Source organism: Lactuca sativa, chromosome 7 (genome assembly GCF_002870075.4).
Source record: "Lactuca sativa cultivar Salinas chromosome 7, Lsat_Salinas_v11, whole genome shotgun sequence".
Lineage (NCBI taxonomy): Eukaryota > Viridiplantae > Streptophyta > Magnoliopsida > Asterales > Asteraceae > Lactuca > Lactuca sativa.
This window is the reverse complement of record NC_056629.2, coordinates 202,321,668-202,340,032: the sequence shown is the minus strand read 5'-3', so window position 1 is coordinate 202,340,032 and position 18,365 is coordinate 202,321,668. Positions and strand designations below refer to the sequence as shown.

The 18,365-nt window shown below is 40.5% G+C and overlaps 1 protein-coding gene across 1 annotated transcript; it reads left to right on the top strand.

Annotated features, from left to right (window-relative positions):
* Positions 1-9,989: 9,989 nt before the first annotated feature.
* On the top strand, positions 9,990-10,709 carry LOC111904528 (uncharacterized). Its single transcript, XM_023900276.1, has one exon. It carries the CDS (start codon positions 9,990-9,992, stop codon positions 10,707-10,709), a length of 720 nt encoding a protein of 239 aa, XP_023756044.1.
* The last annotated feature ends 7,656 nt before the right edge of the window (positions 10,710-18,365 follow it).

The window sequence follows — 18,365 nt, the reverse complement described above, 5'->3', positions numbered from 1 at the left end:
AGTTCCCCCATCATGCCACATACCATAAAATCATATAGCCTACATACTATCAGGCAATTATGGGGTGCCCAGCCTACCCATGTCAAGCCATTCTAGGGTGTTGACCTACCCATGTCAAGCCATTCTAGGGTGCTAACCTACCCGTGTCAAGCTGTTCTAGGGTGCTGATCTATCCATTGGTCCTAACAAACGAACCTCGGGGATTATTCCACCCCCTACTGCTATTATCACATATATCATGACATAAACATACTATCAAACATATCTGGGGTCTACAAACTACCCTTCGGTCCTAAAAACCAAACTTGGGGACTATTCCCCTCCTACTAACACTATCACATATAACATATCATGCCAGCATATAACATATCAGGTAGTAGAAACCTAGATGAATATCACAAAGACAATCATCTAACATACAACTCCTACTAGTGGGCCGGCATTGTGGCCGTAGACTCACCGCTACCGGAAGGTAACTCACCTCGATGTCGTGTAGTGTCTGATCTGTCCTCGGCGTGAAGGTTGGCTCTCCTCGACTCCTCAATCCCTACACGACAATCCTCAAGTCATCAAACAAGACATGCAACCCTAACCAGGGTCAATACCATAACCAGTCAAAGTCAACATCGAGTAGACCTGACTTGCCGAGTTGGTCTACCAACTCGTCGAGTCCATGCTCCACTTAACCCGATCCAACCCCGACTCCACTCATTGATTCTAGCAAGAACTCTTCGATTTCTCCTTCATTTAACCATCAGGACCATCTTCATTCGACTCGCCGAGTTCTTCCTTGAACTCGGCGAGTTCATCTCCCTCATAAGAACATGTCCAGTCTACGACTCGCTATGAACAACTCGCCGAGTTTGTCTTCAAAGGTTGGGAGATTGCCTTGGACTCGCCGAGTTTGTTCATACACTCGTCGAGTCCCATGATTCTCAGGTCCTTTTTCGCTTCTAAACATCTACAAGACTTCCCACCCTAACAATTGGTCCATTCGCATAATGGATTTGATGGTCATTACACCTCGACTCACCGAGTCCCAAGAACAACTCTACGAGTCCATCCTTGACCATTACTATACAGCCGATTTAAATGGGTCTTAAGACATCAAAACTATAGATCTGGCCTCCTAATGTCCCTTTTATACATAAAGTTCCAAACTTGATGCACATGCATGGGGTTTTGGCTCAAAAATCCATAAAAGGTGCTCTACAATGTGCATGGGGCTCTCACGGCCATAGAGTTGGCACCTTTATTCCATGAGACCCCTCCAATGACTCAGATATGGAAGTAGAACCCCATGAATCACTTCACAAATCTGAAAATGCCTTAGAAAGCCCTAAATGCACCCAAAATCTAAGCCCTAAAGATGAACAACCAAAAAGGAAGACCAAAATAGGGGGCATTTACCTTGGTTGAGCTGAAGATGGAATAAGATCTCTGGATCTACAAGCCCCAACTCGAATTCCCAAGCTTCTCCCTTCCATTCAAGCTTGACAACCACCCAAAAGCACCTAAAAATGGCCTTAGATCACTCAAAGCGGATAGGGTTTCTATAAGAGGTGTTTTGGGAGCATAAGGGACAATGGAGGCTGCAATAAGGCATTTAAATAGGATGCAAACCCTCGGATTTAGGGTTTTCCTCAAACAACACCTACTCGCCGAGTCAGTCTCCCGACTTGTCAAGTAGGTCACTTAAAATGCCCGCGGATCACAACCCTACTCGACGAGTTGGCCCTCCAACTCGTCGAGTCCCAAAGAAAAATACATAAATGCTTAAATTAAATGTGCATCGGGAATCAGGTGTTACAAATCTCCTCCACTTATTCTAGACTTTGTCCTCGAATTCTGCTGCTCGGTCCTGAAAAAGCTCAGAGTAATGCTCCCTCATCTTGTCCTCCAGCTCCCAGGTCCATTCCGAGCCCTTGCGGTGCTGCCACTGCACCTTTACCAGTTCCACTTTCTTGTTCCTTAGATTCTTTGACTTCCTGTCGAGGATCGCCACTGGCCGCTCGATGTAGTCCAGACTGTCATCAACCTGAATATCCTCTAAACAACCACTGTTGAATCGTCCACCAAACATGTCCGCAACTGGGAGACATGAAATGTGCTATGAATCTGACAGAGTTCGGCTAGCAGATCCAGCCTATATGCCACCTTGCCCACCCGGGCTACAACCCAGAAGGGTCCAATATACCTGGGGCCCGGCTTGCCCCGCTTCCTGAATCGAATGACGCCCTTCCATGGCGACACCTTCAAGAGCACCATATCCCCGAACTGGAATTCCAGTCTGACCGACGCTTGTCGGCATAACTTTTATTTCGACTCGAGTAGTCTAAAGTCTGCTCCGAACCTGCTAGATCCTCTCCGTAGTCTTGAGTACCAGTTCGGTACTCCCCATGACTCTCTTCCCTACTTCTCCCCAGCATATCGGGGTCCTGCACTTCCTCCCATACAACATCTCGAAAGGAGGACACTTTTTACTCGCATGATAGCTATTGTTGTAGGAGAACTCCGCCAACGAGAGGTAAGTATCCCAACTACCTCTAAAGTCTAAAACACATGCACGTAGCATATCCTCCAGAGTCTGGATGGTCCACTCGCTCTGACCATCCGTATGCGGGTGGAAGGTGGTGTTAAAATGTAGTCGAGTACCCATCTCGTCATGAAACTTCTTCCAGAACCTGGAAGTGAACCGCACGTCCCTGTCTGAAATCACCGATATTGGCACCCCATGCCGCGCCACTACCTCCCAGATGTAGATGTCGGCTAACTTTTCGGCCGAACTACTCTCCTGAATCGGGATAAAATGGGCGCTCTTGGTCAATCGATCAATGATGACCCAAATCGAATCCACCCCTCGCGCGGTCCTGGGAAGATTCGTAATGAAGTCCATAGTAATATCCTCCCACTTCCATAGCGGGATATCCAACGACTGGACCTTGCTGTGAGGTCTCTAGTGCTCTGCCTTGACCTTCCTGCAGGTCAGGCACCTCTCCACAAACCAAGCTATGTCCCTCTTCATGCAGGGCCACCAATAATCGAGACGAAGATCCCTATACATCTTCATCGCCCCGGGATGGATGGAGAACCTGGATTTGTGTGCCTCTGCCATCAGTACCTGGCACACACCCTCATGATATGGGACCCACACCCTACGGGGAAGAGTCAACAATCCCCGGATATCATAGTCGAAGGAGGACACCTGGCCTACCATTCACTCGCTCTTTCGATGTTCCTCCTTTATGGCCTCCTTTTGGGCCTCCCAAATCTACTCCAACAACGGAGTCACAACTGTCATCCTTAGACAAATGTCCCTGATCGACGTTGCCTTGCAGCTAAGCGCATCGGCCATGACATTGGCCTTCCCCGGGTGGTAGAGGATCTCGCAATCATAATCCTTTACCACATCAAGCCATCCACGTTGCCTCATATTTAGATTTGGTTGTGGTCCGTGTAAATGGTACAACGAACCCCATAGAGGTAATGGCGCCAAATCTTGAGTGCGAAACAGCAGCCCCCAGCTCCAAATCATGCGTCGAGTAATTCACCTCATGAGGCTTCAGTTGCCTTGAAGCATAAGATATAACATGCCCTCTCTGCATCAATACCGCGCCCAAACCTAAGATGGACACATCGCAGTATACCACAAAGTCCTTCATGCCCTCTGGCAGGGCTAAGATTGGTGCCTTGCACAATCTCTGTCTCAATGACTCAAATGCGGCCTGCTACTCAGGCCCCCAGCGTAAGACCACGGCCTTCCTCTTTAACCGGGTCATGGGCACGGCTATCTTGGAGAAGTACTAAATGAACCTCCGGTAATAGCCTGCCAGTCCCACGAAGCTCCGAATCTCGGATGGAGATCTTGGAACCTCCCACCTCATCACGGCCTCTACCTTGGCCGGGTCAACCGAAATCTAGTTCTGGTTGACAAGGTACCCAAGAAACTGCACCTCGCGTAACCAAAACTCACACTTGGAGAACTTAGCATACAAGCTCTCCCTCCTCAATGTACCCAGATGCTCCCGCAAGTGCTCCTCATGTTGCTCTTGCATCATGGAATAAACCAAGATGTCATCGATGAAAACTATCACAGACCGATCCAACATCGGTCTGCACACGCGGTTCATGAGATCCATGAACGCGGAAGGAGCATTGGTGATCCCAGAAGGCATCACCACGAACTCATAGTGGCCATAGCATGTCCGAAACGCAGTCTTCTGCACATCCTCCTCTCTGACCCTCATCTGATGAAATCCTGAACGCATATCAATCTTAGAGAACCAAGATACTCCCTGTAGCTGGTCAAAGAGATCATTAATCCTCGGGAGTGGGTAATGGTTCTTCACCTTTACCTTATTCAACTCCCTATAGTCTATACACATCCGATGCGACCCATCCTTCTTCTTCACATACTGAATCGGGGCTCCCCAGGGTGAACTGCTCGGTCTAATGAATCCCTTGTCTAACAGCTCATGCAGCTGCATAGACAACTCCTGCATCTCAGGAGGAGCCAACCGATACGGTGCCTTGGCTATCGGAGCTGCACCAGGGACTAGGTCGATCCTGAACTATACCTGCCTCTCAGGAGGTATCCCAGGCAACTCATCAGGGAATATGTCTGCAAACTCTCGTACCATGGGTACATCCCCCACCATCGCCTTACCCGCTTCCCGGGTATCCATGACATAGGCGACAAATCCTGCGCAACCTTGTTGAAGGTAGCGCCTAGCTCTCGCTGCTGAACATAAAGCTAGTCCTCGTTGTGGCCTCTCACCCTGAATCACCAGCTCTCCCCCACTTGGGGTCCTGATCCGCACCAACTGTTGCGCGCAGTCGATCACTACCACATTAGGGCTTAGCCAATCCATACCAATAATAACCTTGTTCCCCTACAAAGGTATGGGAACTAAGTCTACCAGGTAATGCTCCTCAAACAGCCTCAAAACACAATGCCGGTAGACCTCTGATGCTCACACTGACCGGTCGTCCGCAATCTCGACCTCCAAAGGGCAATACAACATGCCCGAAGACTCATGAAACTTCTTTCTAAGCACAAGAGAGACAAACGACCGGGTAGCACCCGAATAAAACAATACCTGAACTGGGACACCGTTCACATGGAACGATCCTAAACAAAGCACATACATAACATATCAAAATCACAGTGAAATAACATAAAAGCATAAGAAAGCAATCGTACCCATCATCATATCGGGTGCAACGCGAGCCTCCTCGGTTGTCAACTGAAATGCTTGGCTCCGTACCACTGGAGCCTACCTAGGCCTTCCGGCCATCCGTCACCCATGTCGACGTTGGGGTCAGCGCCACCGTTGGCATTGCTGCTGTCGCAGTTGTCAATCTAGAGCAGTTGGCCTTCTTCTGGCCCCTCTGATTGCAATGGAAGCAAATCAGGTCTGACATTTGCACTGTGGGGGCGGGGTCAGTACAATCCCTGCCATAGTTCCCCGTCTTGCCGCACTTGTAGCAACTGGATGATCCCGCTCTACAATCTCCCTCATGCGGCCTACCGCATTTCCTACAGCGGCTCTGGTCCGGCTGGCCCTTCGACCTAACATCGGATCCCTTGGGTTTCTTCCCCGAAACCCCTAAAACCTGCTCAGACTCTGCTTTCCTCTTCCTGACATGCTCCAAATCGAGCTCCCTCTCCCGCGCCCTAGCAATCATGGACTCCAGGGTCGGGCAGGCTGAATAGCTGACATGCTCCCGGATATCAGCCCTCAACATATCATGGTAGCTGGTCTTCCGCATCTCCACGTCCCCTGCATACTGGGGTACCAACAATGCTCTCTCTCGGAACTTGGCAGTGATCTCCGCCACGGTCTATGTAGTCTGTCTCATATCCAAAAACTCTTTAGCCAGCTGCTGAAGCTCCACATCTGGTGCAAGCTCAGCCCTGAATCTAGTCACGAAATCTGACCAAGTCATAGCCTCGATGGCTGGGGCCCCCAATGAGTCACTAACCAACTCCCACCAATCTCTGGCTCTATCCCTCAGACATCCTGTAGCAAAGCGGACATTCGACCCTTCCGGGCAGAAGCTCGTCAACTGCGCATACTCAATGTCTGCAATCCATCTCTTTGCAGCAATAGGGTCCTCCACCCCGTGAAAATCCGGCGCACCACTCCCTCGAAAGTCCTTGAAGGATAGTCTGCGCGTACCCGTCTGGCTAGACACCAGATCACTCCTGAATGCTTGGAGACGATCCTCCATCAGCTCAACAATCCATTCCTTGATCGACCCGAAAATAACCGGGGTCAACTCAAGGATACCTCTCGTGATCTCAGATGCGATGAACTCACGTAGCCCGTCATCAACCTGCTCGGATCCTACACCCGAGCCTGATCTTGATCCTGATCCTGAACCTCCTGCCCCATGTCGCGTGATTGCCATACTGCAAATAAACACATAAACGTCAGGATCATTCCCGCTCTCGAGAGGTCTCACACACTCTCCAGGTTCCCTGGTTCCATCTCGACCCTCCTTGACTCGAGTACGGATCCTCTGCTTCCAGTAGTACGGGCCCATACTACCTTCCACATCTATCCGTACTTTCCTCAAGGATTACTTCAACTTCACCAAGTCCCTTTATGATACCCTTTCCTACTAATCTCGTCCCAGGCTTTCCTAGGGCACTCTCCGACCTACTCTCTGCCATCAGCTACACTAGGAGTCCCTGCTTCCCTTCCCTAACTAGCTTGCGAATATTGTTAAATATCCGCTCACTAGTTAGTTAAAGTTATCCAGGACCCCTTAAGCACAAAGCAGTCAGCATTCATGCATTGAGTAACCACATTAGGCATAACCTAACCAGGCTATCCTACCGCTGACTAAACAGTCCTAGCATACAGCTCATACATCAGGCATTCAAGGCATCCTCTAGATTCTTAGCCCTACTCTAGCATGCAGTTCTCAGAATCATATATCAGGCATACAAGGCATCCTTCTAGATCCCTAGCCCTAATCTATCATGCAGTTCTTAGAATCATGAATCATACACATAACATAACAAGTATGGGTATCTTGGGGAAAACTTACTTGATCTCGGTCGGTCGCACGCATCACACACCTTGTCTTCTCTCAAAATTCCTTAACTTAAAATTTTAGAAATTGTTTTCCTTGAAAAGTCTTTTAGTCCCTCGGTTTGAGTCCATACACCCCCGAGGGTGTGACCGAATCCCTCAAACCAGGGCTCTGAAACCAACTTGTAACATCCTAAATTTCGAGGCCAAAAATTTCATTTTTAAATTTTGTGAATTATAAAATAACTTGCCAAAACATTGCTAAAATCATATCAATATATAAAACCATAGTGTCATGTCTCACAAACTATATCATCTGAATGTAATAAAATATCATAGTACAATCCCAGAAAACTCTAAGCGGAAATCATATGTGCGTGTGTGATGCGCTGCTACCCTGCCAGCTCCTTCCCCTTGGACGAAGAGGTACCTAAAACCAAAACTGAAACTGTAAGCACAAAGCTTAGTGAGTTTCCGCATCATACCACATACCATACGATTATATAGCCTACATACTGCCGGGCAATTCTGGGGTGCCCGACCTACCCATGTCAAGCCATTCTGGGGTGCTGACCGGCCAGTGTCAATCCATTCTAGGGTGCTGACCTACCCATCGGTCCTAACAACCGAACCTTGGGGACTATTCCACCCCCTACTGCTACTATCACATATATCATGACATAAACATACTATCAGACATATCGGGGGCGTCCGAACTACCCTTCGGTCCTAACAACCGAACTTGGGGACTATTCCCCTCCTACTACTACTATCACATATAACATATCATGCCAGCCTACGGATATAACATAATGTCAGACATATCTGGGGTGTCCGACCTACCCTTCGGTCCTAACAACCGATCTTGGGGTTTTTCTCCCCCTACTACCACTATCACATATAACATATCATGTCATCATATAACATATCAGGTAGTAGCAACCTAGATGAATATCACAAAGACAATCGTCTAACATACAACTCCTACTAGTGGGCCGACATTGTGACCGTAGACCCACCGCTACCAGAAGGTAACTTACCTTGATGTCATGTAGTGTCTGATCTGTCCTCGGCGTGAAGGTCGGCTCTCCTCGACTCCTCAATCCCTACACGACAATCCTCAAGTCATCAAACAGAACATGCAACCCTAATCAGGGTCAATACCATAACCAGTTAAAGTCAACATCCAGTTGACCTGACTCGCCGAGTTGGTATACCAACTCGTCGATTCCATGCTCCACTTAACCCGATCCAACCCCGACTCCACTCGTCGAGTCTAGCAAGAACTCATCGAGTTCTTCTTCATTTAACCATCGGGACCATCTTCATCCGACTCGCCGAGTTCTTCCTTGAACTCGGCGAGTTCATCTCCCTCATAAGAACATGTCCAGTCTACGACTCGCCGAGTTGTATGAACAACTCATCGAGTCAGTCTTCAAAGGTTGGGAGATTGCCTTGGACTCGCCGAGTCTGTTCGTACACTCGTCGAGTCCCATGATTCTCAGGTCCTTTTCGCTTCTAAACATCTATGGGACTTCCCTCCCTAACAACCGGTCCATTCGCAGAATGGATTTGATGGTCATTACACCACGACTTGTCGAGTCCTAAGAACAACTCGACGAGTCCATCCTTGACCATTACTATACAACCGATTTAAATGGGTCTTAACACATCAAAACTATAGAACTGGCCTCCTAATGTCCCTTTTATACGTAAAGTTCCAAACTTGATGCACGTGCATGGGGTTTTGGCTCAAAAATCCATAAAAGTTGCTCAACAATGTGTATAGGGCTCTCATGGTCATAGAGTTGGCACCTTTATGCCATGATACCCCTCCAATGACTCAGATATGGAAGTAAAACCCCATGAATCACTTCACAAATTCGAAAATGCCTTAGAAAGCCCTAAATGCACCCAAAATCTAAGCCCTAAAGTTCAACAACCAAAAAGGAAAACCAAAACAGGGGCATTTACCTTGGTTGAGCTGAAGATGGAATAAGATCTCTGGATCTACAAGCCCCAACTCAAATTCCCAAGCTTCCCCCTTCCTTTCAAGCTTCACAACCACCCAAAAGCACCAAAAAAATGGCCTTATATCACTCAAAGCGGCTAGGGTTTCGATGAGAGGTGTTCTGGGAGCATAAGGGACAATGGAGGCTGCAATAAGGCGTTTAAATAGGGTGCAAACCCTCAGATTTAGGGTTTTCCTCAAATAGCACCTACTCGCCGAGTTAGTCTCTCGACTCGTCGAGTAGATCACTTAAAATGCCCGTGGATCACGGCCCTACTCGACGAGTTGGGCCTCCAACTCGTCGAGTCCCAGAGAAAAATACAGAAATGCTTAAATTAACAGCGTACCGGGAATCAGGTGTTACGCCATTAGGGTTAAATAAGGTCAAATCTTGCTTAATACGAACCAAATACTGATTTGCATGATTGTTTGTTCACCTGATCAATGAATTAATAGTTTTGTTGAAATCAAAGGATTAGTAGTCGTGTCCTTGATATTAGTCATATTAGGAATCGGTGAATAATGAATAAATATACATTGTATCAGTAGTTAGCCATTAATTTGATATGTAATTTATCTAGACCAAAGTACCTAAAGAAATTTGTCTTTCTGTCAGTTTATCGATATTTAATGTTAAGTGGTATTTAAAATATTAAATAAAACTCTTCTTATTACTTATGTATTTTGTGTAACCTATAATCTAAAACTCCAAATTAATTCACCATTGTTCCCCTTGTGTTCGACACTTGTTCTTACCACAACTATACTATTACATGATTAGGTCCACTGTCTAGTGTGTGTGTTAGTCCAGTTGCGATAAATTCGGTTTTATAAATTTAAAACTTGAACAATTAATATATATATATATATATATATATATATATATATATATATATATATATATATATATATATATATATATATATATATCACACATGATGAACTATGATATTTGGCGTGAACTGTTCGAAATTTACTACATCGGGTATGGAGTTGATGATCACGTCAAGCCTCCTACACAAGTAATGATTGATAAAGAAAAAGAAAAGGACAAAGGAAAAGAAGAATCAACAAATGCAAAGGATCCATGGGTTCGCAAGGATTCGATCGTGAAATCATGGCTTTATGCCACCCTCTCCATCCCCCTTCTCAATATGATTTTCAAGAAGCAAGCAATAGCTTTTGAAATCTGGGAAAACCTTGAAAAGGTTTTTCATGATAACAAGGCCTCGAAAATTATTCAAGTTGATCAAGAATTAAGAAACATCTCTCTTGGTAATGCTTCTATCACATACTACAGCAACAAAATAAAATCCCTTGATGATCGATTAGAACACATGGATGCTAAAGTTTCTGAAGCTAACCTAGTAGCTTACGTGATCAACGGACTATCTCCAAAATTCAGGTACATAGCCATAAACATCCGACACTGGGATCTGCCTTCGTCTTTCTGGGATGTTCGATCCATCCTCATTTGTGAAGAGCAACAAATGCTCCAAGATGAACAATGTGACTCTCTTCTCACGCATGCTGACAGTTCATCATCCCCACATGCTCTTACGGTTCAAAATTCGAATCACAATTCATCTCAGTGGCGTAATAATTTCAATGGCAATATTAGCAATAGAGGTCGCTACTGTGGGGGTTGTGGTTGAAAACAACCGTTTTGTATCAGGTTTGACTGTTGGTGACATTTTTGGGACACCCGTCGGTTATGCTTTTATCCAGTGGTTAAATGTCAGGTTTTTGTGTCGGTTATGAATGTTGCAACTGTCTTGTGACAGCTTTAGACTTGAGACATATTTAAACAAGTTTTTGGTCAACTTTCTGGTAGGGACGAAAAAAAACATACCTTATCATTCTCTTTTCTTGCTCTCAAACTTATGAATATTATTCAATTGAGGATTTAAAAGTATCACCCAAATACTTAGATTTGAAAGTGTTTAACACGATTTTCAGAATTTTCAAGTGTTTTTAATCCCAAACATGTAACATTTTCACACAAATATAAATGATGTTTACAATTTACTTATCATCTAATATGCAATTTCAATCATACTTTGTGCATTAGTTCATGGTTATAAACATGTCCAACTTCAAAACGTCGAAAGTGCTAGTGGAGCATAAAGTATATATGCTTCAAGAACATTTCTTTCTTTTATTCGTATCTCATTTGATCTCAAAAAAAATCTATAATTCTTATATAAAGAATAATTTACCTTTAGGCTACTAAAAGGAATGGTGATTGCAGTCAACTAAAGATAAAAGATTCTATATAATAATCGAGTCTCTCAATCACTGTTTTCATGTATTAGAAGTCCATGATCGTTAGCAATTCGATTCAAATTCGTATATGTTTGATACGTTCTTTCTTTTTCTTGGACAAGTTTTCCTTTTCCAAACTATTCCTAAACAACCATACAAATTTATATTCCCTCGAAAGTAAAGAACACAGTTGTCTAACCAAATACACATAACTTCTTTACGTATAAGTTTATAAAGATATATATGAAGAAGGTTCTAACAAAACGACAAGAAAATAACATATTTATTCCATTTCTCTATCTAATTTTAATAAATATGGCGTAATGAGTACATATTAGGTAATGAGTTTAAGTCAAATTGTTGGAGCTTGATAGTATTTATCACTTCAGTTTATAAAAGTGGTAGCTTTCTTATGTTGATCTTGTTCCACATAGGACGGAAGAAGAAACTTGAGTGGCTTTATAAGTTTAAATGCTACTCAATACTTGAAAAGTGATTTGAAGGTAATTTTAAAAGTGGTTAGGTCTATGTATTTTTGGCATATATTATATAGTTAAGGGTCTATTGATTATTTTCGGTTATTTATTTCGGACAATCGAATTTGCAACCATTCATAAAAGGTGGTAATCGAAGGTTATTTTCATGTTGTTTTTTAAAACGTAACTTTGAGTTTCTTAATGCCATTGGTGTTAGTAAAAGCATTGGTTTACTTTGGTGGTCTTATGCTATTGTGTTCTTTGGGGGATTTTGAAAGGGAGAAATGGATGGATTTTTAAAAACCGACTATCCCAACGATGAAACCAGTAGAGAAGATTGCTCTTTGTTCCTTGAATTGGATTAAGCATGGAGCCAAGCTTCATAGTTTAGATTGGTTTCAATGGTGTAGCTTTTGTGTTTCAAATTGTTTCATAGCGGGGGTTTCACGGTGGGACATGCTGTTTTAAAAGCAGCTACAGGCAAAATCACCAAACATGAGAAATCGTGCATGGAAAATCAACACGTGTTCATACCATTTGCATTTGATACGTTTGGTTTCTTTGCACCGGATGCGGTAGAGCTTCTTAAAAGAATTAGTTGTACCATTCAAAAAGGCTTAGTAACGCAGCTTTTTGCCCGTTTACCATCTCACTCATTGTACGATGACAATTAATATATATATATATAAAGGAAGAACAATTGTTTCGTATAAATTTTGTTGCTCTAGCATCTTGTTATTTTTTTTTTATATAATATATCCACCATTAAAAAATCAAATTAACATATCAACATGTTTTTGAAACTTTTAATGTATTCCATAAGTTTCATTTTAACAAAGCTTTTTATTATCATCGGTTATATTGTCTCGAAATGAAGTGCGTTTAAAAAATTTATGTAGTGCAACTAAGACATTATTAAACCCAATTGTTAGGTATTAAAGAATAACAAGAAGATATTGTGACATGGGATGAATCATATGAAAACAAAAACCAGTAGATATAGAGGTTGCTTTTGTGAAGCAATGATTCCTACTTTCACATGGAATGGATGGATTTTGAGATAGGTGTTGGTGTGTCTTAAGAATAAAAAGGACAACCCCATTCGCCCTTTGCTTTTTGCTCCAAAAGAAAGGAAAAAAAATAAAGTACTTTTGGCCAACAAGGGAAGGGTGGTGTTCGTTCCAACCATTTTCTCAAAAAGACCATCACAAATCAATAGTGGGGTGTAAGTGTAACTATCACCTTTACTCCAACCATTACAAATTTCTCATATTTTCATCATCTAATAATAACAATAATAAAAACATAAAACTTTTTTTATCACATGAGTCTTCTATGATATGAAAACAATAAGCACAAATTTAGTTAACCACCCCTACGAAAGAATGAATATTGTTTTCATATCATACAAGACTCATGTGATAAAAAAAAAATATATATATATATATATATATATATATATATATATATATATATATATATATGGCAAGGGGTTAGGTAGGTCCTAGGACCTACCTAAGTTCCTAATTTCATTTACAATATATATAATAAAAAACTAAGAACTATCTTAAAAAAAACAGAGGACATTGTTTTAAAAAATTTCTTAAAAAAATTTAGAAGTTGAAAAATATAAGTTATTAAGGACAATTTGTTATTTTAGATTATGGGATTGATAACAAAAACTTAACCACTCTTAATCGACACTTTCAAAATATCAATAAATAAATAAATTGCTCTAATAAAAAGAAGCTCACGTGCCAAAGACTCTCACTCTCCGTTCGCTGCTTTATCAATGGACAAATAATCAACTAGTTTTTTCTTAAAACGTACGGGTTTTCAGTTATATTTCAATCGGTTTTTAAAATTTTTAATCGGTGGCGCCTGATCGTTTTTAACGATTGAACCAGTTCAGTTTTTTTAAGGTACACGACCCGACCCGACCGCCAAAAGTGTTGTTGATTTTTTTTATTGGCTCCACTTAATTTGGGAACCACGTGATTTTTTGTTCTAGATTCGTCATTATATATATATATATATATATATATATATATATATATATATATATATATATATATATATATATATATATATATATATATTTCTTGTTTAGTTAAATAGAAAAAGAAAGATAAAGTGCAATATTATTACATTTATGCCATTACAATGTAACATTTGGGCAATGTTTTAAAACACGGGTCGACCCAGCCGGTTCAACCGGTTGGACTGTGACTCGAAGTAGAAGGAAGGTCAATTGAGAACGGTTTTTTGTAAAAATACGGACCGGATCGAACCGGCTGGGTTTCCCCTAAACTGCGGTGATAGCTTATTTTATTTCCTTATTTTTATTAGTTTATTTTAGATTGTTAGATCTTTTTATCATTAATGCATTGTATTTTATTTATTTTTCTTTAGTATGGATCGTACCGGGTGCTTGTTATGTTGCATGAGATATTTTGTAGGTTTTTCGGTGCTTGTTGCGGTTGCGGGTTGATTGGAGACGGGCTTAGTGGGCTTCCGAGGCATTATTGGGCTTGGCGGAATCAAAGAGGAAGAATTGGGCTTTGAAAGTTATTGGCTTGGATTATTTGGGCTTGTGAAGATGGATCATAAAATTCTAATTTTGGGCTTGGAGTATCCATTTGATGACTAAATGATGATTGGTGCATTTCAAATTACATGGACAAGGGAGGGGGACCAAAGGAATCTTTGGTAGTGGAAGGGTGGAGTGGCTTGGTGGACCAATAGCATTACAGCAACATTTGCGCGGGTGGAATTTTCGCCGCGCAGGTACCCGCACAACTGCCCAGTTTGGGCATTTTGGTCATTTGGCTCACCATAACTCTTAGGGATCAGATCTAGAGGTCATTCACGTTTTTCCACCATTGGAGACCTGCAAGAGGCGATTTTGGGAGCTAGAAATCATTTCCTTTCATCTTTCCAAATCTTAGGTAGTTTCTTTATGCAATTAGATTATTGTTTTTGTTACTTTGTTGCCATGAGTGGCTAATACTCTTATTTGGTTGACTTTGGCTGAAAACCAATGAATGTTTGTGGGTTTTGAAAGATTTATGTTGATTATCAATTTATTCCATGTTTATGATTCTAGTTTACAATTCTTATGCTTATTTGATGCTTTGATCATGAGCTTAGTATTTAATTGAGCAATGGTAGATTTATTTCATTGATTTTGCATTGGATCATTGAATTTATCTAGAACAAAGGCTTTATGATGGTAGAAATCATCTCTAGCTTATGAATCATATCTCCTTTATGGATGTGTAAGCATTTGACATCCTCTAAGAATTGGGCATTCCTTCATTCTTAAGGCTAATTGATTTCTTGGGATTGATTGCTTCAATTGACTCTTGATCTTAATTAAGAAGGTGTGTTGTGGGCTTCCCCAACCTCCATACTACCTATAAGGAATCTTGGCATATCATGCTTCATGACTGCTATAACCAATTTAGGATGAAGGATAAGCTTTCTATTAGATCCTAATGATAAACACACAAATGTTCATTGTGTTGAATTGCCTTAGTTAACCAATTATTTCCAACCTTTGAGCATCTCATCAACTTGCTTAATTGCAAGGTTTTTAGTTATTCAATTATTTTAGTTTTCAAGTAATCAAACAACCCCCCCCCCCCCCCCCCCTTTAGTTTAATTGTAGTTAGTTAGTTTAAATTTCATTAGTTCTATTAGATTGCATTGGTGATTGAATACAACCATTTCCCCGAGGATCGATACCCCTTTTTACCATTATATTACGTTTATTTAGCAATCAAATGGTGTAATTTGCTTGGTGGGTTGGACATCCCATCACGCGGTTCAACCGCTTATGTGGAACCAGTTAAAACCGGATTGACCCGTTTTAATAGGGTTTGGATAGTTGGATACAAGTAGCGAACGACAACGCAACGAGCCGTTTGCGGTTTCTTCATTGTTTTTCAATGTTTAAACTTTGTGGACATCAAATTATTGGTTTTATATGTTTATGCATTTTGCAGGAAAGTAAAAATATATAAAAATAGAAAAATACCAATAACCGGATTGACCCGGCGGTTCAACCAGTTGACCTGTGAACCGGTCATTACACCGGGTCAACTAAAGACCCGGGTTTTAAAACATTGCATTTGGGAGGAATTTTGTACAGATAAATCATTCAAAATCTTGTTTAGATCCATCACTTTTTTCATTAACAAAATAATGAGAGAACATGACTTTAAAAATGGACAAATTTGTCAAGATTTAAAGATAAATGAAATGAAGGATTGGGATGCAAACCCAACTCCCCCACTACCCCCACCACAATTATGTCTTGATTAACTTTTTGAAAAAATTAATACACAAAGTAAAAAGAAAATGTAAATTTCATTATATGATATATCCATTTAGAATCCAATTCAAGTTGTAAAAAGTATATTGTTTTCATTTATTTCTTATATTCAACACATTGCTATCACCATCAAATAAAAACAAAAACAAAAAAAGACGTTGTCTTACCAAGATCCTTCCCACTACCATTCATACGCATCCAATCAACACGAAGAATATTTCTTTTCTACCCTTTTTATCATCAAAGTTTGCCTAACCCTATAAACGTAAAAAGTGGCCACAAGCATGACCTTTTTTAGTATTCTAGATAAAACTAAAAATCACAACCAAGTCACACTCCATACTCTTAACTAAAACTAACCTAAACAAAATCCAACTTTGCTTGCTTTCATGTATTAGACCAATAGATTTGTTTATTTTGTATAAAATGTTGTTTTTCCATCTTGATCCATTAATATATGATTGAAATCGTTAATTACTTGGATTATGCAATGATGTTTCATATTTTTGTCAATTTATGCGTCTCAGTTGTTCTCTAGACAAATTATACAATAAGTTTCAATTTAAGATTAAAATATGCAATATTTTGCATATTTTGCATCCAGCATGTTCAATTGATGAGACGTTGTTACATAGTTTGAACCAATTGCGTAATTTAGTAAAAAGTAGCAAGATATTACACGAACTAGTAAAAAATTTGTAATTTTATTGCATAAATAAAAACTTAATTAGTGCCACGGCATGACGTTGTCATTTTCCATTATGATAATTTTTTTAAAACAGTAGCATTAAACATTAAAAAATAGCAAAAACTAAGACAAAAAGTACATTAAAGAATTATAAAAGATGGGGTTTTCACCCAATCAACCTATTTAACTCTAAACTTAAACCATCTAGAGCTAATCCAAAAAAAAAGATTGGGATTGAATATAACCCTATTACAATTGGATATGTTTAATTCTAAACGGTAACCGGCATCAACAGATTTGCTTCGTCTTAAAATGCACTATATTGTATAGATTAGAAGAAATATGAAACATTAACCATTATAACACATCATTATAGAAGGTAAATAATAATAATAATAATAATAAACTTTTATGACAAAAAAAAAAAAAACATGTACATTGTGCACATGCCCCTCCATGACCGTTTTCATCATTGGGTCAAAACTGGAAAAGGTGTACTCTAAATTTTTTATTATTCATTTATTGCAGATGAAAACTTTAATATGCCAACTTACAATCTTTGACTTGCAAAGGGCTATAATAATAATAATAATAATAATAATAAGATAAAACTGTAAAAATGGTCTCTATGGTATATATTTTTTCCAAAGGTTTTGTTCAAGCTTTGATTTTTTTGGTTTTTGTGGTCTTTTTGAACTAGTTTCGTTGTAGATTTAGTCTCTTAGTAACTTAAATGATTGTAATACCTTTGGGGTATTTATTTTCTATTTTTCTTTTATTTTTTTAAATCTAATACTTATTTATTTATTTAAACAATTAAAAAATAAGAGGGGTCATCTCTTTCTCTCTCTCTCTCTCTCTCTCTCTCTCTCTGATTTGGTTCCAACCCCCATCCTTCATCGTCTTCATTCCTCTACGCCTCCATTTTTTCTAGCAACACCACAGCCACCACCGATTATCACCTCCCGTCCATTTCCTCACTCCCTAGCCTCTCCCCTATTCTCCACACCATCGTCACACCAAACCCGCTCTCTCTGTCATTTTCTTTTTTTCGGTGACAACCAATCAACGAACTGTTGTCGAAGAACATAACCCAACTCCTCAGCCTATACGTCTTCCTCAGTACATACATTCCCATCTGATAAAGGTAAGACCACCAGTTTGATTTTATATATTCCAATTTTAGGGTTTTCAAGTTCCGATCACAGGGTGTCAAGGTCTGAGTTCCTAGGTTTCAAGGTCCAATTTCAGATGATGAACATTTATATCTTCGAATGTGGATATTTTGGGTTTTAAAGTCAGATTTTAGGGTTTTCACGTCCGATTATGAGGAAGAAAACGATGTTTGATGGTTGGAGGTTTGTGTTTTCTCCTTCTGATATGACTTGTTTTCTAGAAAATACATTTAGGTAGTAATCTTATTTATAAGTGATAGCTTATTTTATGTCCTTATTTTTATTAGTTTATTTTAGATTTTTAGCTTTTTTTATTAGTATTGCATTGTATATTCTTTATTTTCTTTATCATGGATCGTATCGGGGACTTG

Coding starts and splice junctions, on each gene's coding strand:
- LOC111904528 (XM_023900276.1), top strand. CDS start 9,990: ATGATGAACTATGATATTTGGCGTGAACTGTTCGAAATTTACTACATC.